General features: G+C 44.8%; 1 protein-coding gene across 1 annotated transcript in view; it reads left to right on the forward strand.

The window, feature by feature from the left end:
- Window positions 1-10,025: 10,025 nt before the first annotated feature.
- OBSCN (obscurin, cytoskeletal calmodulin and titin-interacting RhoGEF) overlaps window positions 10,026-26,531 on the forward strand; it is a 193,689-nt gene continuing 177,183 nt past the window's right edge. The window contains exons 1-6 of the mRNA XM_063301888.1: window positions 10,026-11,148; window positions 14,389-14,658; window positions 16,885-17,145; window positions 20,050-20,352; window positions 21,389-21,655; window positions 24,075-24,344. Of these exons, the coding sequence (XP_063157958.1) occupies window positions 10,026-11,148; window positions 14,389-14,658; window positions 16,885-17,145; window positions 20,050-20,352; window positions 21,389-21,655; window positions 24,075-24,344 (2,494 nt within the window). The remainder of the gene's footprint in view (window positions 11,149-14,388; window positions 14,659-16,884; window positions 17,146-20,049; window positions 20,353-21,388; window positions 21,656-24,074; window positions 24,345-26,531) is intronic.

Genomic DNA, 26,531 nt, shown 5'->3' on the forward strand with positions numbered 1-26,531 from the left:
CACTGGCCCCAAAGCGCCGTTTGCTCCAGACTCCATTCTTTCAATCCAGGAGCAAAAACATCATCTGGAAAGAGGTGGATCCCCCCCACTCCCCTTCCTTCTCAGGTTGGCCCAAGCCAGAGGCCCCATCGCTCCGTGACCTTGCCCCACGGTGGGTCAACGGGTTCTGAAGCTACGCTGAGCTTGGGGCTGGTTCAGGGCAGATCCGGCGGCACCCACGCCTCTCCGCAGCCTGCCTGGTGGGCTCCCTGGAGCGATGCCCTTTTAGCACTGCAGATGAAATTTAATCTCCCTGGTAAGTGACACCCAGGACTATTTTGGAGGTGGGCAGCAGGGACAGAAGTACGTCAGCAGGCCAACGCGACTGGCGGAGGACGGCCAAAGGGAGGAGCTGTGTCCCAGCTAAAGCCCAAGTCATCTGGGGGGCACCGGGGGCTTCCCTTCTGCACATCTCCAGCCTCACTGGGGTTTCTGTTTTGTTCCTCACTGGGGGTGGGGGAGAAGGGGACCCTGAGCCCTGAGTCTCCCTAGGTCCCCTTCTACCTCTGGATTATTCCATCGATTCAGAAGGACCTGCTCGTCACTCCAATGAAACAGGCGTAAGTCTTCCAGGTTGAAACACACACCAGGTAAGGGGGGCTGCAATTTCACTCTGAACGGGACAGACCCAAGAACGGGGCCTTGTTGAGAAAAGGCTCCAGGTCTTCTCTCCTCCCATTTCCACACTGGTTGTGCTCGTTTGTGACTTTGGGATCTGCGGGGAGGCCGAAACAAAAGAAACTTGGTCGTTTTGCCTGGCGGTGGCCGGTGACGTTCAACATTGTCACCTGCTGGACTCTGGAAAGCAGGATTTTCTAGCCAATTCGGTCCAGGCAGGGTTGAAGCTGGAGGTTTAAAAGCAGATGAACCAGACCTGGAGCTGATGTGCGTTAAGAGGGAAAATGCTCTTTTCGAGGAACCTGGTGTGGAATACAGAGGGAGTGGTTTTCTTTTCCATTTCGCTTTCTTCCTGAATTGTGAACCGCTGTGCAAAAGCTCTATGTTGGTGAAAGTATGGATTTGATCGCAGTAGAAATCCTAGCTGTTACATCTCCCCTTCGCATCCCTCCTCCTCCTCCCCCCCTCCTTCTCGGCTTGCATTTCTACAGATGAGCTTTGAAAAAAGATAGAGCCCAACAGCTGACGCTATTTTAAGAGCCATCGGTCAGTGGCCTGGCCTGGCTGGAATGGCGGGGCTGAGCAATGTTTGTATGATATATGCAGAATGCGGATCAATAGGCAAAGCATGCATTTGCTTTATTTTTATCTTTATTTAGTACAGCAGAGCTTTGTGCTGGGGGGAACCTGCTTTCTGCTTTATAAGATTACATTGCAATCAAGACTTCTGCTTTAAAACGGGTGGGAAGATGCTCCAAACGGATGGGAATGTTCTTTTTTAAAAAATTATTTGTTAGATTTACGTTCCATCTTTCCACTGGGAAGGCAGTTGGCATAGCCTCCCTTCTTTTTACCCCCAAGACTACAGCCCTGTGAGGTAGGCTGGGTTAAGAAAGAGAGGGGGGGGTGACTTACCCAAAGTCGCTGTGAGCTTCTGTGGTTGAGGGTAGATTCAATCAATGATGGAGCTCATTAGAACTGGGCTGATGGCACCACGTTGATGGTCAGGAAAAGCCATCAGGATCTCCGTTGGCCAAGATGCTAGCCCAGTGTTTCTCAACCTTGGCCACTTGAAGACGTGTGAACTTCTTGGAGATGGTCTGTTGGTGGCCCTTGAGTTTGGTAGCGTGTAATGTTGATGTTTTTAAAGTTTACGGATACCAGGTATACAAATCTAGGGGTCTTGATTTTTTTTTTCCCTTAAAGGATGGCAACTTGAATATACACACTAGGCTAGAAAAGATGAGCACTCATTAGGTGTGGGTCATATTGGTATTATATTTACAGAATGCAGATCCAGAAGCAAAGCATGCATTTTTTTAAATTAAATTTTTATTTAGTAGGGGAGAGCGTTGTACTGGATGACTGTAGCTGTTTTCTGTTGTGTAATGTTTCTGGGGCTTCTGCGTGACAGAAAGCTGTTTGACGTGCCCTTGGCCCTTAACCCGTGATGAAAGTCAAGCACTCTTCATATGCTCAGAGATACTCTCTTCTCTAAGTAGTCTGACAGTTCTGAGAAAAGCCATTATAGCTTGCAAGTCAAACGGTCTTGGTCTTGTAGGATTCTCAGGTGATTGCAACGGCACTCTACTGAAACTGCAAACAGCAATTTTTTGTTTGTTTGTTAAGCCAGATATAATTTGCACTCACAGCCCTGGAATGGCACATGAGTTCCAGGACTTTGCCCTGGGCCACACTGACCGTATGAATAAGATACGGAGGATCACTCACCATTGGTGAGAAAACAGGAGGATCGTAGCCAGATTAGTCAGAACTGACCACTTTTCCTGAATCTGCATTGAATTCCTAACTTCCATGGTTGTCTACCTGCCTAAGAATTATGGGAGCTGAAGTCCAACACAACTGGAGGACACAAGGCTAGGAAAATGGGACAGACCAGTCACATCTGTAGGGGGTGGTCAAATTCTGCAAGATCGTGGGCACGGCGTTGCAACTGAAGCCCCGCCCCTCCAACGCCTGCCATCTTGAAGATTTTGACCTCACCCTGTGGACATCCATGGAGAAGCCTCAACTTAACGTTCTCCTCCAGCATGGCTAAACCTGTCTTAAATCTGGATTTGACTAGAACAGACCAGAAAGTCAAAAATTATGAGCTTCATGAAGAACCCCAGGCCAGACCTGTCACTGGATGTAGGTTTGATGTTTGCAAACAGATGGAAAGAGCATGTGGGTTGGCCAGTACGAAGCGTCAGGTGAGGGCCTTAGGAACCGTGGAGGAGGGGGGCTGTTTGCTCTGGAGAAAGAGAACGCTGAGCGCATGCCACCAGGATTATAGGAAGTAGCACAGATCAGGACGCAGTGTCTGTAACAACTCATCAGCTGCTTGGGCAGAGAAATGGCTGACCCGAATTAAGTCTGGCTGAGATTAGGAAGTTTGGCCTGTTGTTGAAAGTGGCATGAAGCTTTGGAGCACAATGATGGAGCTCGTTAGAACTGGGCTGATGGCACCACGTTGATGGTCAACAAAAGCCATCAGGATCTCCATTGGCCAAGATGCTAGCACAGTGTTTCTCAACCTTGGCCACTTGAAGACGTGTGGACTTCAACTCCCAGAATTCCCCAGCCACAGTGTTTCTCAACCTTGGCCACTTGAAGACGTGTGGACTTCAACTCCCAGAATTCCCCAACCAGCATGGCTGGCTGGGGAATTCTGGGAGTTGAAGTCCACACGTCTTCAAGTGGCCAAGGTTGAGAAACACTGTGCTAGAACAAAGCCCAGCATGGCATTCAGTTTTTCCTATCCTGGCAACCATGTTGTGCTGAACTGAAACAGCCTTGGAATAACTAGCATAGACTCTGGAGGTTAAGCCTTGCCTCACTGGTCTATCAAACGGCACTCTGTGGAGGTCACATCATCATGTAATGGAAGACGCACAGCCCCATGGAAATTACCCTGGTGACAGGCACAATGGAGGGATGAGGCAGGAAGTGGGAGGGACCACTTGCAGTGGTCCTCCTCCCTCACACCCTCCACCTATCATCCCGGCTACCTGAACATGGGTCTAGCCTTTTGTTGTTGTTTATTCATTCAGTCGCTTCCGACTCTTCGTGACTTCATGGACCAGCCCACGCCAGAGCTTCCTGTCGGTTGTCGACACCCCCAGCTCCCTCTTGGGGAAGGTCGAAAAGTCCCCAAAGCCTTTTTCTAGAAGGGTGCAAAATCCATGTTCAGACATAGCTCCACCAACAGTCACTGGAGCAGAAGATGGACGCTGGGTGAAATGGGGGGAAGGACCCTAGTGTTCCTTGCAATCCATCTCTCTGCCTGTGATTGTTCACTTGGGCTATTTCTGAGCGTGGCTTTAGCGCTCTTTCGAAAGAGTGCTAAACCCCATCCAACCCAGTGGCTGAAATATTGCAGGCAGGGAAGAAGAGTGCAAGGGTGAAGGAGCAGGAGGGAGAGCACTCCGTAATATTCCTCCCTAAGTCCTTTCTCCATACCTGCAACCTGTCAGCCACATATTTTTGGACACGGGTTTAGCGCTCTTTCGAAAGAGTGCTAAACCCATGCTTAGAAATAACCCAAATAACAGATCACAGCTCGTATCTTTGTCCTGTTACTTGGGCAAATTGAAAAGTGCCTCAACCCTCCCACTCAGGCCCCTGCCTAACCTCACTCATCCCCATCTCACCACACCTAAAGAAGTTTCAGTGTCATTATCTCCTCAGGCAGGTGACCCCACAGGAATCCACCAATTGTCTCTCCTAAGCTCTTCTGCATTAACGCTGTGAGGACTTGATGCTTGAGACGTGGCATTCTAGGTGCAGAGTAGGGGTGGCCATTGGCGTACCGCATTGGTGCATACTCTTCCATCTTCTCAAGGAATGGTAGACAGCGCATTAAAGTGGCCATGAGAAAGAGCCCTAAGGGAGGAACTATCGATGATATTGGCTACCACGTTTGCTGCTTAGCCATAAGGCCAAGGTGCCAAAATACAGAACTGGCAAGCAATTGGCGTGCTAGGGGCATTCCATTTTCCATGCCTCAGTTCCACTGTGCTTCTTGCTGGAATCCTCACTGTTACCAGGAGGGGTTGGAGGGAGGCAAAAAAGTCAAGATGGCAACAGGAGCTGTGCAAATGAAGCCCCAGGCCTTTTAATGGGCAGGCCAAAAGGGGGCAGGCCTTTGATTCCGTGGCTGTCACCTCCATCTTGACTTTTTTGACTCTACCTGTGGACAGCCCCGACTGCTGGTACTTCTGTATGCTGAGATTAAAACAGATTGGAAAGTTCTGGGGCAGGAGGGAAATGTAAAGCTGGGTTTGCTTAACACGGTAGTCTGAACTATGGTTGGTTGTAGTTAGTTTGTGGCGCTGTTCGTTTTTCAACCCAGCCTTTAGGACTTGTTTTTGAGTCACAATGTCTCTTGTGAGCCTAGGCAGTTGAATTGATTTGTCAAACTACAGGTAGTCCTCGACTTACAACCATCCATTTAGCGACCACTCAAAGTTATGACGGTGCTGAAAAAAGTGACATACGACTGGTCCTTGCACGTACGACTGTCACAGCATCCTGCGGTCATGGGATCACAATTTGGGTGCTTGGCAACTGTTGCACATTTATGATGGTTGCAGTGTCCTGGGGTCACATGACCGCCATTTGTGGCCTTCCCAGCTGGCTTCTGACAAGCAAAGTCAATGGGGAAGCCAGCAGGGAAGGTTGCAAGTCACAGTCACATGATGTCTCGCTTAACAGCAGTGATAAAAAGGTCGTAAAATCAGGCGCAGTCATGTGATGCCTCATTTAACAACCGCACTGCTTAACGATGAATTTTCTGGTCCCTTTTGTGCTTGTAAGTCGAGGACTACCTGCAATTTTCTATGGGCTAGAAAGTTTGTGAACACATCCGTACACTAAAAAGTAACCAATACCTCTTGTGCGTGGGGAGGGAGGTGATTAAGTCCTGGTGATTTACAAGGATATCTATTTTCCTAGGATCAATATGGAAATAGTTTGCCATCACCTCCTTCTAGCATTTTTTTTCAGCTTCCTAGTTGGCAGCTGTGGGATTTCCTTGTGGTCTCCCGTCCAAGTAGTGATGAGGCCATTACTGAAATTCTTAGCTTCTGTATTAAGAAGGAGAAAGAAAAGACACTTTGGGGGCTTGTCATGTGGAAAAGTGGCCTCAAATGTGATCAAACAGTAGATATGAGATGGCTGACCATAAGAAGTGAATTGATGAGAAGCTTATTTTGTTTTTTTTTTATGGCTGTCAAATGTTCTGTCACAGTTGCCTAAAAATAGATCAGAAAAATGAACAGTTAAGACCATGGAAATGTTTTTCCTCGGTGGTTCATGTGGCCTCTGAACAAGCTTTTGTTAGTCTTAGATGTTTTTAGTAATATTTTGTAAATACTGTGATGCTGCTAAGCGGCTGCACACAGCTTTTGACTAATTTCAAAAGTTAAACAGACTCTGGTCCGGTTAATGCTTGGATGGGAAACCACTGGGAGATCCCAAGGCTGTAGTCTGGCCTGGGAAGCCTAAATGTGTATATATGTACAGCATTTCATTAATTAAACAAATGCATATAGCTATCCATCTGCTTACCATTAAGCAAATATTTTTGTAGCTCTTATTATTTTATTTCATGAGTGAATAAATCAATAAAATAATAATTTAAAAACCACTGGGGGACAAGGCAGCGGCCAATTACTTCCATGTTGTTGCAAGAAAAATGACCTGCATGTCTCAAGCTTGGTTCTCTGCTAACTGGATAAAACCAAAACCAAATCCCAGTGGGGCGGGGGGTAACTCCTGAGATCATTAAGCTCCCCCCCACCCTGCTGACTTCAGGAATTTAAATTCAGCCTGTTTGCACACAGCTGGTGAAGGGGAACCATCTCCCCTCTGAGTCTTTGGCTTCACTGTGGGAGTGCTGTGACTCGTTTCTCACTGCTGGCTGGGGGATTCTGGGAGTTGAAGTCTGCCCATTTTAAAATTGCTCAGGTTGAGAAAGGTAAAGGTAAAGGTTTCCCTTGACGTTAAGTCCAGTCGTGTCCGACTCTAGGGGGCGGTGCTCATCTCCGTTTCAAAGCCGAAGAGCCGGCGTTTGTCCAAAGACACTTCCTCTGTGGTCATGTGGCCGGCATGACTAAACGGAACGCCGTTACCTGCCCGCCGAAGCGGTACCTATTCATCTACTCACATTGGCATGTTTCGAACTGCTAGGTTGGCAGGAGCTGGGACTAGCAACGGGAGCTCACCCCGTCACATGGATTCCAACCGCCGACCTTCCGATCGGCAAGCTCAGCAGCTCAGTGGTTTAACCCGCAGCGCCACCACGTTGAGAAACGCTGCTGCAAATGATGGGGAGTTTTTCTTAACACTCGGCTGGAATCTTGTTTCAGTATCTGCTTCTTTTAACAATCAGCTGATGGGAAAGGTGTGAGATCTGGGACAGATCTTGATAAGGGGATTGGGGAGATTTTGCAATGGCTCCCATCATCCTCTCTTGTTTTGTGTGTTTTTTAAACAATTTTTTAATAGTTTTAATGATTGTTCTATATGTACAGTATTTATTGGTTCTTCTTAATTGAGTGTTGTACGCCGCCCAGAGTCTTGTGAGATGGGTGTCTGTACAAATATGATCAATCAATCAATCAATCAATCAATCAATCAATCAATCAGTGAACGTTTGACCTGTTGGAGTGAAGTCCTTAATCTGGATTTTTATAAATGCAGATTCAACCAATTCGGGGGGTGGGATAAGGATTCCAATGGTTGGGACTTCTGATGACCCTGGAGAACTCCTGGTTTTGATGGCAAAAAGGCCCCCCAAGGCCACTGACCTTGGGAAAAAGCCACATCCGGCTGGCCTTCTTCCCAACTCCAAGTCGAAATGGGTGATTTTAGACTGGTTGCCCTCTGCTCAGCCCAGCCAACCTCACAGGGTTGTTGTTCTTGGGATAAAACTGGAGGAGGAAGGCTATCTAGTCTGTCCGGAGGCCTTGATGGAAAGGAAATAGAAAAATCTAATAAACTTGGTCAAAATATGGATGTTTGTTCTGGTTTAGTGTACGCGAATACGATGTTGGAAAAACGCGTCTTTCTTCGAGCGTTTATGTCTCTGGCAGAAGATGATCTCAGGGACACCTGGTGTTGCACTTCCTCCTGTGATGTGTGGATGTCTAAAGAGAAAACTGAGGTCACTGAGTCAGTATAAGCCACCATCGGATGATGCAGTTGGAGCAACTCATTCTAATGACCAGATTCTGGAGGGTGGCTCAGATTTTTTTATTTTATTTTATTAAATTTAATTAAATAGATTGTTCTAGGAAGCATGGCCACGATCGTATTTTTAGTCGTATTGTATCGATTATCCCAATCTTAGAGCAGGGCGCATAAGGGGAACCTGCACTGATGGCCTGAGGGGTGAAAGTTTTGTGCTACAGGTAGTCCTCGACTTACGACCACAGTTGGGACCAGAACTTCTGTTGGTAAGTGAGACAGTTGTTAAGTGAGTCATGCCTGATTTTACAACCTTTTTTGCTGTGGTTGTTAAGGGAATCACTGCGATCATTAAGTGAATCATGTGGTACTTAGGTAAATCTGGCTCCTCCCATTAACTTTGCATGTCAGCCGGCTGGGAAGGTCATAAGTTGCGATCATGTGACCCCGGGATGCTGAGACCATCGTAAATACATGCCGGTTACCAAGTGACTGAATTTTGATCACTTGAATGCTGCGACAGTCGTAAGTGTGAGGACTGGTTGCAAGTCATTTTTTTCAGTGCCGTCGTAACTTCGAACGGTCACTAAACAAATGGTTGTAAGTCGAGGACTACTTGTACTCATTTTTCAGGGACAAAGGAATGAAGGTTTAAATAATTTGTGCCTGAAAGCAGAGATTATGGGGCTCTGATTCTGGTTGCTCAAATGGCTAGCATTGCCAATGTTTACTTTATGAAGATGATGTCAGCTTGACTGCTTTGGGGCTGCACAGATGTCCTCTTCAAGCAATTTACTGCATTCAGCCTTCTGTGGGGGCAAAAAAGTCAAGATGGCAGCTGCAATTGAAGCTCTGCCCCGTTAAATATGCATCAGGGGGTTGATCACACATTTGTGGCCACCGTCTTGACTTTTTTGGCCCCTCCTGCAGGACCTCGGTAGCCTGATTGCTTGAACTATATTCCAACTTTGCAATTTTCTAATTTTGTATATTTATGATATAATGTTTATACTGTATATAAAATGACTTTGTATATTTATATATATTTATACATATATTTATGTGTATTTAGAGAGCTAGTTTGGTGTTGTGGTTAAGGCACGAGGCTAGAAACCAGGAGACCGTGAGTTCTAGTCCTGCCTTGGGCATCAAGCCAGCTGGGTGACTTTGGGCCAGTCCCTCTCTCTCAGCCCTAGGAAGGAGGCAATGGCAAACCACTTCCGAAAAACTTTGCCAAGAAAACTGCAGGGACTTGCCAGGCAGTCTTCAAGAATTGAAAATGACTGAACAGATTAAAAAACAACAACCGTAAATGTTTATTTTTCAGTGGCATTATAAAAGCGTGTGCTTAGCTAATATGGGCTTGAGTGATATAGCTGATTACAACGGGTTCCTTCTAATTTTTGCCCACTAAGAATGATCAGAGTTGTAGGTGAGTACACCTGCAGGGCCCCCAATTTTGGATTTAGGAGGCAGAAGTCTTCTGCGTGCGCAATCGAACATCCCTGAGGGCAGGCATCTGAGCGATGATAGTGAAGCAGAGCTATTAACTCTAACAGAAAGCACATTACAGGAAATGCATTATAGGCATTGGCAAAATCTAGCACATAACTAGCTATGTACAGCCTAGTCAACAATGTGCATGCACACCTAGGAAGATAAGGTGGAAGGACCTCAGGTTAGCAGCCCCTTCAACAAGAGCAGGCAACGTGGTAGACTAAGAGGAGACACAGAGATGTGCCTTAGCTTCCTATCTACAACCTGCTGTCTTCTTATGGTCAGGAGGTCATAAGATGCTGAAGAACCAGTGCTATTGAATTTACACCTCCCACAGAAGAAAGCTAAGTAAGGGGGAATTTTTCCATGAAGGGTGGTGGTCTTGGTTCTCATGAGCTGAATTTCTAAGTTCTCATGCTGGCTGGGGGAATTCTGGGAGTTGAAGTCCACCCATCTTCAAGTTGCCAAGGTTGAGAAATACTGACTTAGGAGATAGGACTCCTACTGACTTAGGAGATAGGAATAGGTATCTTTGTTTACTGCCCCCAAAGGCTTCCTTTGACCCCTGTTGGATACTGCCCTTCCTTAGACGATCCCCAAAATTGATTGTATTGCTTTCTCATGCTCACCGCTCCTCATGGTTGTTTTTCTTCTCCTCCTCCTTCTCCTAGGCCATCAAGATGGATTACAGTTCCTACAGTGGTGTCCCGAGGTTCTTGACTAGGCCCAAAGCCTTTGTGGTGTCTATGGGGAAAGATGCCACCTTGAGCTGCCAGATCATTGGGAATCCCATCCCCCTGGTGAGCTGGGAGAAGGACAAACTTCCCATCCAAACGGGAGGACGGTTCAAAATGGTCGAAGACGACGACCTCTATCGTCTAACGATTTACAACTTGAGCCTGGAGGACAGCGGCCAATACATCTGCCGGGCCAAGAACACGATTGGGGAAGCCTTTGCTGCGGTCAGCATCAAAGTCGGGGAGCAGACCACCGTGACCGAATCGGCCCCTTACTTCATCCAGAAGCCAACATCCATCCGTGTGATTATGGGAGAAGATGCCATGTTCAAGTGCATCGTGCAAGGCAGCCCTCCTCTTTCCATAAACTGGGAGAAGGATGGGAAGTACCTGGGCAAGCGTTCAGATTCCAACCGCATCCGCATTGAGTCCCAGGGGGAGAAGAACGCCCTCAAGATCCAAAGTACTCGGCTGGGGGACAGTGGGACCTACACGTGCCACGCAGAGAACCCTCTTGGATCCTCCAGCGCAGGAGCCGCCTTGATGGTGGACATGCCCGATTCTTATAGCCCGGGGAGCACAAGGCACAGCCTAGACAGCAGTACCACCAAGACCTCTCCTCTGTTGTCCCACATGCAGAAAAGACGGGAAGAGATCAGGAAGACCGACTTGTCCGCCACGGACTCTGTGATCGCTACCAAAGGACGGTCCAAACTTGGCCTGAGCTTGTCCCTGGATTATGAGAGGGCTGCTAGCTTGACTTCCAAGGGCCTCCGGGGTGACGGAGGCCCGTATTATCGTGTCACGACACGGAGCGTCACGGTCACCGAAGGAAAGCACGCCAAAATGAGCTGCTATGTTACCGGAGAACCCAAGCCGGAGACGGTTTGGAAGAAGGACGGCGAGGTTATCCTCGAAAGTCGGAGGCACATCATCTATGAGGATGAGCAGGAGAATTTTGTGCTGAAGATCCTCTTCTGCAAGCAGGTCGATAACGGCCTCTACACCTGCACAGCTTCTAACTTGGCAGGGCAGACCTACAGTTCTGTGCTGGTTACCGTCAAAGGTGAGTAGCTGCGGATCGTCCGTTTGGTTGCACGATGGTTCGCACTGAAGACCAGACCAAGTCTGATACAGTACAGGTAGTCCTCGACTTACGACCATTTGTTTAGCGACCGTTCAAAGTTATGAGGGCACTAAAAAGTGACTTATGAGAGGTCCTCACACTTATGACCAGTGCAGCGACCCTGTGGTCACGTGATCAAAATTCAGGCATTTGGCAACCAGCTCACATTTAGGATGGTTGTGGCGTTCCGGGGTCACATGATTGCCACTTGCAACCTTCCTGGCCGACTTATGAAAAGCAAAGTCAACGGGGGAAGCCGGATTTGCTTCACAACCGTGGCAAAAAAGGTTATAAAATCAGGTGTGTCTCACTTAACAGCCACCTTGCTTAGCAACAGAAGTTCCAGTCCCAATTGTGGTCGTAAGTCGAGGACAGCCCGTAAATCAGTACTATGGAATGGAAGGATGGATCAGATCCTTCGTCATAGGTATCAGAGGTTGTCTTCCCGAAGGACAATTTTTCATGAAGGACAGTTTCCATCTAGACCTACTAAGGTCCATAGGCTGCTGTCAGCATCTTCGCTGAACTAGCACCCCAGAATACTTTCTACTGTTAGCAGGGAATGACTAACACCAGTGCAAACCTCCAGAGATCTCCACCCTTCTGTCTCCTCCACCAGGTTCATCTGGGATGTCTCCTTTATTTCTCCAGGTCCAAGTTCCACCTGGGCACATAAGTTATTTTGCGACCCCTATGCATCAGTAGGAAGATGCCCCCTTTTGCCTGGAATCTGGATGGGGTAAGACAGGAGATCACCTTTCTCCAGGGCCAAACCTTTAGATAAATGGCTCCCATCTTTCCACTTTTCCCCCTGTCCAAGATGAGAAGGCCCAAGTGGTTTGGAGTATGTGGTGCTTGTGAAACCCTAACAAAGAATAAAGATTTTAATTTTAAGAAAGGCAACACAGCAAGGGCGTGAAAGTAGGATAGGTGCACCAAGTCATAGGAGGCCAGCATAATCATGACACACTTGCGGCTCCTTGGCTGTAGAAGGAAGTCACAAATGGAAGGGAGATTTCTTTGCTGATGTCTATACTTGTCCGCCTTGAAAGCTTAAAAGATCTTTCAAAGGTTTACATGGAAATTAATTGCGTTTTGAGGTCTCTCATTAAAAATAATAAAAATAAAAAACTTTGAATAACTTTGGATTCCATGGAGTCAGTCTGGAGCCCTGCAGTCCAGAGGTCCTTATATGTAGGAGTAAATGCAGAGCTCCAGAGCCCAAGGGATCCAAAACAAAGGAGGAGGTCTAAGGCCATATGGCCATGGAGCCCTTACAAATGAGTAGCTCCAAGACAACTGCAGAAGAAGGTCAAAAAATCAGGATGGTGGTTGCAACCGTGTGATTAAAGCCCAGCGACTTTTTGGTGGGTCTTTGAACACATGATGGTGGCCACCAAATTGGGTTTTTTTGCTCCCCTCTTGTGGATACTCTGGAGTAGGTCTGGACCCCCAGAATCCAGGGGACACTAGATCAGCATGGATCAAGCATCATGGGTCCAGGAGACACTAGATCATTGGAACAATAGCAAAAAAGAAGACAATTCAATTGTGCACATTGATTCTCTCTCTCTATATATATATTTATATATTAGCAGCATACTAACAATAGTTAGGATGTAGATGCGCCAAGATCTAAAAGGATGGAAGAAATAAAATAATTTGAATTCAGCTACTCAAGCTCCCTTTGTTGAGCCTGAGAAAAGAAACTCTATTTATTGTTTATTTTATTTAACAAATTGGTAGGTGGCATGATCTAAACAGCAGACCAAAATACAAGCCAATGATCAAACGTGTAAAAATGCATTACAGTTAACGTAAAAACAGCCTTGCAGCCTTGCATGTACTTTAAATGACCCAGATGGAAAGCTTTGGAGTTCCCTTCTAAATGATAATAATATAATAAAATAAAACACAGGTGGGACTGTTCCAGTCCCAGCTGCCTTCATTTGCCTAAGTTTTATGGGTTTCATCCTCTGGATCTAAAAGCAGAAGACAGTTGAAGTTCTACTAACAATTCAGCTATGTCTAATTCATCATCAACCTGGACTTGATTAAATCCCTGTAGGACATTTATTTTAGAAATGATTCAGGGGAAATACAAATGCCCTGTCACTGAGTTGAAATCTACTCATGCTGGCTGGGGCATTCTGGGAGTTGAAGTCCACACATCTTTACATTGCCAGGTTTGAAAAACACTGTTCTAGGCTACGTAATGTATAATAATGTTAACATCAATAGGTTCTTAAAAAACATGAGCGGCTTCACAACTAAAAGAAGGGTTTTAGTGTATTTTTAAACTTGAAGAAATCTGATCCCAAGCATATCTTCTGGCAGGAGTGGGTTCCAAAGAAGAAAACATTTGTCTGTGCTAGTTTTACAAGGAGATTGACATTAGCAGGGTACAGATATTCCGTTTTCATATTCAGTTGGAAGGTGATTTGATCCGATCCCTGAAATGGATTCCTTGCTCTAATCGAAATAATCAAATCAATGGGACAATTGAGTAAAATAGAAATGGGACTATTCAGTGAAATAGAAATGGGACAATTCCGTAACATTTTCTGAATAGAGTCACTAAATCAAGTAGATGTTTCAAGTAAGCACGTTGCAGTGTCTGGAGTTAGAAAACTAAACTAGAAGAAGGGATGATGTCTGCTAATGCCCGGGACTTCAAAAGGGACTGAATTCATTCACAGAAGACCGGTCTATCAAGATCTATGATTTTTGAAGGCTCCGTGTTACTTCTGCATTGTGGGCAGCCTTTCTCCAAAGCCCAGGTGCAGAAGGACAGTGGTGGTAGGCCTCCATCTTCTGCTTGAGGGCATCTGAGGGACATCTGGTTGGCCACTAAGAGAAATAAAATGCCGGACTAAGAGTTTAGGTATGATTCTACAGGAGTCCTCCGACATTCTTATTAAAACAGATTGGATACATTCATGAAGGAAAGATCTATCAAGGGTTATGACATTTGGAAACTCATTATTGTCTCCAGGTTGGGAAGAGAATGCCTCCAGATCCCAGCTGTAGGGATACAATAGGCCTTGGCCTGATCCAGGAGGACTGTTCTTAGGTTCGACTCGATCATAATGTTATTTAAAGCAATCTACATTTGAGATTTGGTTGTTGTTCAGTTGTGTGTGTTCCCAAAGTTCATTTCTTTATCTGGTTGTTCCCAAGAACCAAGGATTCCTTTCAAGACAAAACTACAAGATTTGGAAGTTCGGGAAAAGGAGTCAGCGAGTTTCATGTGTGAAGTGCCCCGTTCTGAGATGGAAACCACGTGGTTCAGAGAGGAGACCAGACTTCAACAGAATGAAAAATACAATATCGAAGAACAAGGGACGTACCGGAAGCTCACGGTCCAAAATGTGACCATGGACGATGACGCCGTCTATATTTGTGAGATGAAAGAAGGTAGCAGAACCATCGCAGAACTGAGTGTCCAAGGTAAGCGCATGGAAGTGAAGTCCATTTGATCTTTCTCAATAGGACTTCCTTCTAATGCAAATTCTTCATTCTTCATATCATTCCAAACTTACACAAGACCGAGCAGAGGTGTCTGTACAGCAGTGCTTCTCAACCTCGGCAACTTGAAGACGTGTGGACTTCAACTCCCAGAATTCCCCAGCCAGCAAAGCATCAAAGCTGGCCGGGGAATTCTGGGAGTTGAAGTCCACACGTCTTCAAGTTGCCAAGCTTGAGAAGCACTGCTGTACAGTATGGTAAAAAAAAGAGAGGACAATTTGGCAGCCACAATAGGTCAATCAAGGCTCCACCCATTTTTTAATCTGCATTGCACACCTAAAAAAAACAGGCAGAGCTGCAACTGGACCATCATGGCTGCCATCTTAACTTTTTTGACTGTGCCCTGTACCTGGAGTGAGGCAATGATGGCAGAGTGAATATTTGCATTGAAAAGTTGTCCAGTAACAGGCTCATATTCTAACGGCAGGATGTGCCAACACATGATATAGGAACTATCTCCCCAAATTCACTAGCCAGCATTACTTCTGCTGAGGATTCTGAATGTTGGAGTTCACACATATGAAGGGTGTCCCTGTTGGAGAAATCAACATAATACTGCTTTCTGCTTGAAGTTCCTTCCCTGCCCTGTTTAATTTTCTTCAAACCTCCATCTTGTATCTTGCAAACCATTGGAGAAACCATATGGAGAAAATCCTGCAGATCAAAGTTGCAAAATTGTGGACGGTCGACATTCTTTTGGTGGTGGGGGGCTCAGAATCCACCTCCAAAATGCTGGGTCCAATAACGTTGGGTCTTTTAAAAATTTCTTTTGTTGTTTTCTTCCATTTTGGTGCTGGTGGTGAAGGTGGATTTCTGGAGGGAAATCAGCATCTTAAGCCCTGGGGGTACTTAAAGCCTGCATTTTCACCCTGAAAACTCCAGAATCCTCCTTGCAAATAAGTTTTGGTTCTGCCAGTTGCCTTGCACAATACTTGATATGGCCCTTGGTTTGGTCAACAGAAGTGGTGCAGTTCTGTTATACAGGTAGTCCTCACTTAACAACCATTTGTTTAGTGGTGGTTCAGACTTAGGATGGTGCTAAAAAAAACTGACTTATGACCGGAACTCACACTTACAACCGTTGCAGTGTCACTGCAGTCATGTGGTCACAATTTGGGTGCTTGGCAACTGGTTCACATTTATGACCATCACAGCAACTCATGGGCACATGATCGCCATTTTCGACCTTTCCAGATGGCTTCTGGCAAGGAAAATCAATGCAGAACCACATGATTCACTTAATGATCACGTGGTTCGCTTAATGCCCATGGTGATTTGCTTAATGACCTCCACAAAAGGCCATGAAATTGGGTTGGATTCGCTTAATGACTGCTTCACTTAGCAACCAAAATTCCGGTCCCAATTGTGGTTGTTAAGTGAGGACTACCTGTAGATCAGGGTTGTGGATCAGGAGAACTACCTGTAGGACTACCTGTAGATCAGGAGAAGTGGAAAAAAAAAGTCTAGAGAGTTGCCACAACTGCCCCACTTCTTTTCTATGTGTGAATTGGTTCTGATGGAAGAGCCTGCCTGCTGTTCGAATAGATGGTACTAGCTAGAAAAAATGTGTCTGATGACTTTCAAATAATGAACACTCTAAAGCAGGGTTTCTCACCCTCCGTGTGCTTTGAAGTGTGTAGACTTCAACTCCCAGAATTCCCTAGAATTCCATGCTGGCTAGGGGATTCTGGGAGTTGAGGTCCACACATCTTCAAGTTGCCAAGGCTGAGAAACACTGTTCTATCACCTATCTATCTGATTATCTATCAATCATCTACAGTATCTCTCTCTCTCTCTCTCTCTCTCTCTTTATCTATCATCTATCTATCTATCTATCTATCTATCTATCTATCTATCTATCTATTTATCTATCATCTCTCTCTCTCTCTATCATCTCCCCCACCTATCCATTCATGTATCTATCCTTCTATTTCTCTCTCTCTCTTTCTCTCTCTTCCTATCTAGCAATTCATGTATCTATCCCTCTACCATTTTCCTATTTAATCATCTCCCTCCCTCCCTATCTACCCATGAATGTAGGTTAGGTATGTGTGTATCACCCTGCCTGGACACCTTCATCGTATTTCTGTAGACAGAGCTTTTAATCTGATTGGACTGAATCAACGACGCCTTTGTTCATCAATGCAGGTAACATCATCAAGAAACTGCCGAGGAAGACCGCTGTCAGTATAAAAGACACCGCAGTATTCTGTGTGGAACTGGAAAAAAAATGTCAGAAGTTCCGGTGGTTGAAGAATAAGGAGGAATTAAAGCCCAGCGCACGAACTTCCTTCACCTCCACGGACAAGGAGTGCAGCATGATCATCCGAGACTGTCAGATGGAAGATGCAGGAGAAATTGTGTTTGTGGCTGATGAATGTAGAACATCTACCCAGTTTACTGTCTCTGGTAAGGGTGGTTTTTTTTCTGCGTGTATAGTGTGTGTGTTCCTCTCTATTTGTTGCTTAAAAGTTGCAGGCTTGTTCTGGAGGTCTGAGCCTCTTAGGGGCGTGCAGATATGAGAACAGGACAGCGCTACAATCCAAATTCCCGCACGGCTCCTACTTGAACAGGTCCCACGAAGAGTGGCCTCATCACCTCTCTTGACAATAGGGTCCACTGTTAAGCCACTCTGACTGATAGGGAACTTTTTCTAAAACCCTCTCACAATCTGCCTTCTGGTAACTAAGTCCGTTCTTCTGGTCTGGAAGAAGAGAGAAGGTGGTGTGACCGCCATTTTGCCTAGCTGGATCCCCGAGTGGATGCTGCTGACCTCAACGATGGCTGAGTGATGTTGGGAAGATCCTAGAGATCATTGGGAGAAAATTCCCTATGGCTCTATGTGATGGTCAGGTGTACAAAGTCAACATCTGGTCAATGCATTAAACTGCACCTCATTTCGGTGACCTGACCTCATTGGAACCTAGATGCTCATCCTGTCAAGATGTAACTCTGGGATGGGTTAGAAGGGAAAGGGTGTCCTACTTCAAAAGCTTTCTGCAGTGGTTCTTCCTTTTCCACCTTGAAATGCCATTATCTGAAACCTGCAGACTGCAACAGCTTAATGAAATTCTTGGGTGGTTGCATAATGGCCACTTTTCATGTTTCTGCATCATAAAGACAGAAGAATCCCACCAAAACAATGTCTTAGCTTAAATATAAAACACGCAAAGTCTCCTTTGAGTGGAGCTTGACTCCTGGTGACTTCAGGTCCATGTTCATGTCCATGCATGTTGTCCAGAAATGAGTTGCCAGTATAATCTTCTAGGACAGTGTTTCTCAACCTTGGCAACTTGAAGATGTGTGGACTTCAACTCCCAGAATTCCCCAGCCAGCATGAATTTAGCCAACTGCTAAACCTGAGCTGGATGTTAAATTCCCAAACATTCTGTTACTATAAGTTTGCCCATTAAATTTCCCAGAACAAATTCACAGGGTGTCTTGTGACACAGCTGCATCATGATATATAGACTGCCGTGGAAATAGGAATACTTTCTCTGAAAATTAATCGTGTGTCTCGTTGCTTCCAGCTCTTCATGACTTGATGGACAACATCACTCCAGGATTATCTGCCAATAATTTCATCTTTGTGTTCTTTAACCTCATGCTTATGTTACATGATAGTGTTGATCTACACAAAGGCATGTACAGAGAGGTAGGGTCAACAAAGTCAGGATGGTGGCAATTGGCATTTTATGAATATTGTACATATGATGCATGTAAAAAAGGGGCAGGGCTTTGAATGTTTAGTCATGGCCATTATCTTGACTTTTTTGACCCCTCCCATATCCCCTGTTTCTGCCCACTCTTCTGCCAGCTTCTTTTTTGATTGCTTTCAACATGTCCAAGCTCCATGGTCTTCTCCAAAAAACTGATCAAGCCTACCTGCCATGAGAACCAATGACACTTGAATTATCAATCCAGAGTTCTCACCAAAAGCACAAATGACCAGGTTCAAAGTATCATATTTTGGACACATGATGTGAAGATTTAGCTCTCTAGACCTTATAATGCTGGGAAAGGTGGAAGGAAAAAGCAAAGAGGATGACCAAAAACAGGGTGGACGGACTTGATTACAACGGTGAAGGTACAATGTTAGAAGACTTCACCTGGATCAGGTTGGGACAGACCATCCTGGAAAAGATCTATCTTTGTGACTGTTAAGGGTTAACACTGATTTGATGGCACAGAATCAAATCAGATTAAGAAGTCAGAGTGTGGACCAGCTGCTGAGTTTGATCAAGACTGATTGCTGTATTGGAAAATGGCTTTGTTGGAAAATCTCTCCAATCCGCCAACTGAAGTTGGCTGCTCAAGCAGCAGTCTTAGCCATAGCATGTCGAGCTATTGGGGAGAACATCTCATATACCAAAGAAAGAATGTGAGAGCTGCACATAGAGAACATAATGTGACCAGGCTTCATTCCATGCTGTTGCAAAAATAACCTTATCTCAGAGTCTATACTGGATTGTAGCTAAAAACCAAGAGATTGCTTCAAAATCCTGGTTGTGGTGTAGCAAGTTGCATGAGAAGGTCCCCCTACTGCTAAGAAATAAGTCATAAAAATTATTTATTAATGCCCCACTTAATAGAATATACTATTGCGCTGCCTATTTTAAGGATGTGTAGAAAAAGGTGGCGTGTTTTTTGCCTGCAAGAAATTAGTGGTGATTGATTGATTGATTGATTGATTGATCAGTGCTGCCCTCTGCTTGGATTTTTAAAAACGTTCTGGGAATCAAGTTGTGTCAAATGACTTCACTGGCTGTGGTGCAGGTGCCCTTGATTTCTCTAATGTTATGGGTGCCCCACTGATCCATATAATTGATCCCATATGATCATAAGAACCTTTTAAACCAGGGTTTCCCGAAGTGGTCAGTATTGACCCCCGAGGGTCGATGGAACTATCCAAGGGGTCGTTGTTATTATATACTTGTAGTACAATTAATTAAAGTAGTGTTTATTAAATTATTTTCATATAATAAATGCTTGGGGGTTGATGAACAATCTGAAACTTCATGAAGGGGCCGATGAGCTGAAGAGTTTGGGGACCCCTGTTTTAAACTGTGAGTCAGCTGTTTGGTCCTCTGAGCTGCAAATAGTCTGCTTGAGCAGACCGTTTCCAGATTCTCAGTCAGATGTTTCCTCAGCAAGTCTTCTGAAGCTCCTCTTAGATCTGGGGACACCAGTATGTGAGGTGTGTGTTGATGGGAAAAAGGACAACAGCTGCAGAACCTTATATTAGCACCTTTCAAACACTGTGGGTTTTTCCCAAAATAATTCCTTGTTCTTTCCCTGTCTCCTCCTGGTCAGCTCCGAAGAAGCCCCCATCACATCCTCCAACTGACCCAGTGGTGAAAAATAAAACAGAAACCTCAGTGATGTTAGCCTGGTCCCTTCTGAAGACGGACCGTCCTATTCCTATTGATGGATACCTCGTTGAACGTAAGAAGCTGACCGGATTCACTTGGCTGAGGTGCCACGAATCGCTGGTCCCCCAGACTGAATTCACGGTAAACAACATCACTGAAGAGGCTGACTATCAGTTCCGAGTTTCAGCAGTCAACAATTATGGGCAAAGCGATTACCTGGAATTTCCTGGAATCTGGCACCTTGGTAAGTTATATGCCACCCAGAGTCACTTTTTGTGAGATGGGTGGCTATATAAATTTGATAAATGAATGAATGAATGAATGATTGCAAAAGCAGAGATTTACAATTTTTCCAGCAATGGGTTTTGGGGGTGATTGATTGATTTAGACTTTTCTATGCTGCCAATGACTGAAACTCTCAAATATGTTTTACCATGAATACGAATAACATGCTGTGATAATTCAAATTATCAGAAATCCCTTCTTCTTCTTCCTCCTCTTCCTCTTCTTCCCTTTCCCCTTCCCTTTCCCCTCCCTCTCCTTTTTCTCCTCCCTCCCTCCCTCCCTCCCTTCCTTCTTTCCTCCCTCTCTCCCTCCCTCCCTCCCTTCCTTCCTTCCTTCTTTAGAATATCTCTGTAGCCTCTCAGGACAAGTGGAGGAGGGTAAAAAATAGCCTTTTTGTTCAGTGAAAAACAGTGCGAGATCATAAATAAATAAATAACTAGCTCTAAAGGTGTTTTCAAACACGATAAACTACATTAAGCCCCTACAATTGCATCACCGTGAAATTATTCAATAGCAACCCGTGTTTGCCTTCTCAGTGAGCTCCCTGGCTGGAATATAAAAAGGAAGAAGCAGTTTTGTTTCTTGGCAAGTGTTAGAGAGATGAATTCAGCAGCAGCCCTTGTGAGAGGATGTGTTCCTGAACATAAGCAGAGTGCTGAACGAGTACTGAGGCATTAAGCCCAGAGGGTCCCAATGGAAAAAAAAAATGAAATAGTTGATGGACTCAGTTACAGTGGCAATGAATGCACCATTGGAAGACCTAAAAGACCAGGGTGGGGACAGATTGTCATGGGGAAAATCTATCCACGTTACATCTTGAAGAGAGTAATAGGCAAAAAAGTTCCTTTTCAGAGACATTGCAGGATCCAAGGCAGTGTCACGATGCTGGGCAATCTCTGTCTCTTTCTGCATGCATGTGAAATTGCCCGGGGTGAGAACACTGGGGAAGACAGATGCTTATGCTAACCCTGGCCCTTCGTTCTTCTATCCCGTAGAACCTACTCTGGCGGTGAAAAACCCTTTAAGAAATATTGAAGTCGCACCAGGAAGAGATGCCGACTTCACTGTTGACCTCACTATCCCTTGTCCCGGCTTGTGGTATATCAACGGCAACCTTGTTCAGAACAGCGACAAATACATAATTACGAGAACCAAAACGAGCCACAGTCTAACCATCAAGCGGGTCACGAGCGCCTTCAAAGAGGCCGAGGTGAAATTTGTTGCCAAGGATATAGAAAGCACTGGAAAAGTCACCTTGAAAGGTATTTGCACATATATGCTTGTTTCCTTCTTCTGGATGGGTGAGGGAAGCAGAGGCCCAGGTTTCATACCATGGAAGCATAACGTTCAGACCTTGGTTTGGGGAGCTGTTTGGGAAGCTGAAATTAAACCATAGTTTCCTGGCTTGGATGGCATAAGAAATTGTTATGGGCAAACATTAACCCAGGAGGTGAAGCCAGCGTGCCAATTTGAGAGGGATGGGATTGGGATGTCCATGGGGAGGTTAGAAAAGTCAAAATAGCAGCCACAACTATAGGGTAGAAGCTCCACCCCTTTTATATGCATGTTGTGCTTAGGAGTGAGCTTTTAATCATGCAGTTTTGGCTGACCTTCTTGACTTTCTCTTTTGGGGATGGGGTAAAAGAAATGGTGTAAGGAGACCCAAGTTATCATACATTGGACACATTATGTAAAGACTTAGCTCTCTGGAGAAGTCCATAATGCTGGGAAAGGTGGAAGGAAAGAGGATGACCAGCAGCAAGGTGAAGGAAAGAGAAGAGGACAACTAGCAACAAGATGATTGGACTCAATTACGGCACCAATGAGCGCATCACTGGAAGACCTGAAGGACCAGGCTGGAGACAGATCATCCTGGAGAAGGCCTACCTACGTGGCCACTAGGAGTCAACACCAACTTGACATATCATCGTGGTCATCAAGGAAGCCCCATGCTCCTCAGTTAAAATTGCAACATACTGTAGAGTTCTCGTCTACCTTCAGGCATTCCTGAGGTGGTCTTTTCTCATTATGTGAACAACTTTTTAAACTGAATAATTGGGGAAAATGTTGAACGAAGATATCAGATGATTATTAATTCCAAATGCCAAGTGTTGGTGGCCATACCACACACGTTTGCCTGACAGCCCTTTTCACACATTACTCATTATCGAGGGTAAAATAGATTTAGATAGCTTGGGTTCAGTGTGCTGTGGGAAGGTTTCTCTTCTCCCACCTCGCACTGAAGACGTTGCGTAGTCAGGCAATGAAACGTCTGCAAGAAAACCACCAAGCTCAGAGAGCACCAGGGACTCCACGGTTCAACCCTGAGCTACAGGTAGTCCTTGCTTAATGACCACAATTGAGACCAGAATTTCAGTTGCTAAGGAAGTGGTCATTCAGCAAATCCAACCTGATTTTGCACCTTTTTTGCAGTGGTCACTAAGCAAATCACCATGGTCATTAAGTGAACCACATGGTCATTAAGCAAATCATGCATTTCCCCATTGATTTTTCTTGCCAGAAGCCATCCGGGAAGGTTGAAAATGGCGATCACGTGACCACGGGATGCTGCAACAGTCATAAATGTAAACCAGTTGCCAAGCACCCAAATTGTGATCATGTGACTGCAGGGACGATGTGACAGTGATAAGTGTGAGCACTGGTTTTAAGTTGTTTTTTTCAGCACTGTTGTAAGTTGAACCATCACTAAATGAATGGTCATTAAGTGAGGACTACCTGTACAGAGATTCTCTTTGATTGATTTTTCTTGTGCAAGTGATTTTCTATTTGTTAGCCATTAAAATACCCTGCCTTTCTGCTTATATAAACATGCCAGGGGGCTTATGGCAAACAACATGGAAAACACCACCAGCAAAATGCAATTAAATTCAAAATGAAAATCAAGACGGTGGAAATCAAGGCTGTGTGCAACCAGTCACCACGTTAAGCCATAATACAGCTTTGTTTGGGCACTGTGTGCTTCGGGAATGCAACCATCATATTTTGTTGACCTGGGTTTAGGTTGACAATCCTGCAATTGGGGTTTCTAAGGACACTCTTAATGCCTTGGGCAAGGATCCTTCTCCGCAGACTTCCCCTTGCAAGGCTGCTTTGAAATTTGTGGAGTTTGTTCTTCCTCATTTCCCTTCTCCAACTTGGCTGCACAATATTGTTGCTGAAGGAAAGTTAGGTTGGGGAAAGTGATATTTGTTAATGCCCAAAGCCCAACGAGTCCAAATTTACGTAAGCTGTGCCATTTGCGTACATTTATGCCATACCATTTGCATACTTCGTTAAGGGATCCAATTCATCCCCTTTGTGCAAATTTACATCACGTCCTTTGTGCAGTTAAATCATGGACATAATTAATGCCCTCTGCAGGCATTCTCCTCATTTGTGTGATGATGTTATGCAAAGGATGTAAATGACATCAATTCTCCAGTTTTCTCGAGATGTGCAATGTTATTTCAGGCATAAATTCAACTAGTATCACTACATTGGGGGTGGCTGGGAAGAGAGAAAAGATCAGGTGACATCACGTATCATGATGTCATTGGGAAATGACCCCATGTGCAATTTCTGTCATTTGCCCAATGGCATTATGACACAATTGATGTCATTGTGGCTTGCACCAGATGGCCAGACCCACCATAACAACTCAGTTTCATCCCACTTTTCTAGATGAAGTGGCAAAGTTTCTCAATGAATCGGCCCCTGGGATTTCCGTCAACCTTCATGAGAAGTTTGAACTGGTCTGTGAGGTATCATCGGCTACTGATGGTGTCGTGTGGAAAAAGGGGAAGAAAGACATCAAGCCGGACCAAAGGGTGACATTTTCTGTTCAGGGAAAACAGCGAAAGCTTATTGTCAATAATGCTGAAAAGGAAGATGAAGGGGTGTATACCTGCGAATCAAAGGATGACAGATTAACCTTTCAAGTTGAGGTCAAAGGTGAGAAACGGTCCAACCATTTCCTTCTGAAAATGACTGTGTGCATTGCAATATTAACTGTCACCTCCATCTATTTTTCTAAGCAGTTGCATGAAAACAGTTTGCCATTACGCTGTTACGTTTTTTGAACCTCAGTTCTGGGATTTCTTGTTGGCCACCCAACCAAATACTAACCAGGTCTGACCCTACTTAGCTTCCCAGCCAAGGTCAGCCTGTTTTCCCCTGCTAAATCTCCCTCTAATCTCTAATTCTCTCTGTAAGAGTTATTCTTTCAAGGGAGAAAGAAGGCAGCAGTGCTTATTTTAAAAAAAGGAAAGAAATTCCAGAGTTCTAGTCTGTGTGGGAGTTTGTAACATGTGTCCTGAAAATAAGGTGCATTACTAAGAAAGAAGGGAAAATGGATCACCATACAAAAGGATACGGTTCTTAGCATATGCCACTTTATATGCACAATTGCAGATCTAGGACTAAGTTGCTATAGCTACATGCAGGAGCATCTTTTGTAATTGGGACTAACAGACCACTTTTTACCAGAGAAAGGTTTTGCCTGAAAAACAGTCTCCAGAGGGCCCCGATAAGTAGATCTCTGTGAAAGTCAACAGATATTTCCAAGGGGAATAAAATTAACAAAGAAAAACTATACAGGATAGATAAGAGAAAACTGGGTTTAATTGTAGGGAACGTGCCAAGCCTTGATTGACACATTATTGATTTATTCCTCACATTAGAGCTTCCAGAGGTGTTTTTCAGCAAGGAGAAAGTCCAGAAAGAGATCAGGGCTATTCTGTCAGAAAATGCCTTCCTCAGCTGCGAGGTAGCCCAGCCCACGATGGAAGTGAGATGGTTCAAGGATGGGAAATTGATCACTGCCAGCAAGAGAGTCAAGATCGAAACGGAAGGCAAATCTCGGTGGCTGATTATCCGGCAGGTGGAGAAGAAGGATGCAGGTGGATACACCTGTGAAGCAGATGGCCAGAAACTGGCCTTCAAAGTGGTTGTAACAGGTAAAAAAAGAGATTTTTTTTACTCTCTGTTGTACTTTTGAGAAGTTATCAGCATTCTGATTGCTCTATCACAGTGTTTTTTAAACTTGTCAACTTTAAGGTGTGTGGGCTTCGATCGACAAAGCTTTTCTTATTGATCTGGCTGCCATCTCTCTAAAATAATTCAAAATGTGTTGTCTTCTTTTTCCTGCTTGTGGAATCTGGGAATTAGCTAAATTTCTATACTTATTACCAAGAAACTCCGAATTTGCTTATATCTGCATATTCAGGCGGAAATTATTTCATGTTAGACCAAGCAAGAAAAATATTAGAGGGTTCACTAACTTTTAATGCTTTATTTGTATGTTTGAACATCCTTGTTGGCCCTGAAACATAATATTGTGATTCAGATGTTAAGGAGGACTTCGCCAAGAAGGCAAAAATCTAGATGAAGGATGACCATATGTTACAGGTCATAGGAAATAGAAGTTATCCTGGTTGGACTTTCCTGAAGCTCACGATTTTAGCCGTTAAGAGAAATGACAAAATGCCCTAAAGAGAAAGTGAATTAACATCTTTTGCCCATTCCTTCCACTACTAGATAGGGAGGTTGAGGACGTCTTTGTCAACAAGGAGAGGATCAGGAAGGAGATCAAGGCTGTGGCTTCAGAGAACGTCTCTCTCAGCTGTGAGGTGGCCCAGGCCAAGACAGAGGTCAGATGGTTCAAGGACAGGAAACTGATCACCGCCAGCAAGAAATTCAAGGTAGAAGCAGAAGGCAGATCCCGTCGTCTGGTTGTGCAGCAGGTGGAGAAGAAGGATGCAGGCGAATACACCTGTGAGGCAGATGGAGAGAGACTGACCTTCAAAGTCATGGTTGCAGGTACAAATACCTTTATATTTTTCCTTTACATCGTCCCATATATGGAGATAAAAGTGGCCAAACACTTTTTCTGCTGATTGTTCAGATGAGGTCTCAGAAGTTCTAACACAGCGTTTCTCAACCTTGGCAACTGGAAGACATGTGGACTTCAACTCCCAGAATTCTCCAGCCAGCATGGCTTCAAGTTGTGTCAATGCAAAAGTTTGCTTCTGCAAAGAGTTTTACCTAGCACAGAATTATAGTCCTATTTTGCATATTCCATGTTGTTGGAAATCTGGCAGTATTTCAACACAACAGCAAAATTTCATCAGTGTTGGACAA

This window comes from Candoia aspera, chromosome 4 (assembly GCF_035149785.1).
Source record: "Candoia aspera isolate rCanAsp1 chromosome 4, rCanAsp1.hap2, whole genome shotgun sequence".
NCBI lineage: Eukaryota > Metazoa > Chordata > Lepidosauria > Squamata > Boidae > Candoia > Candoia aspera.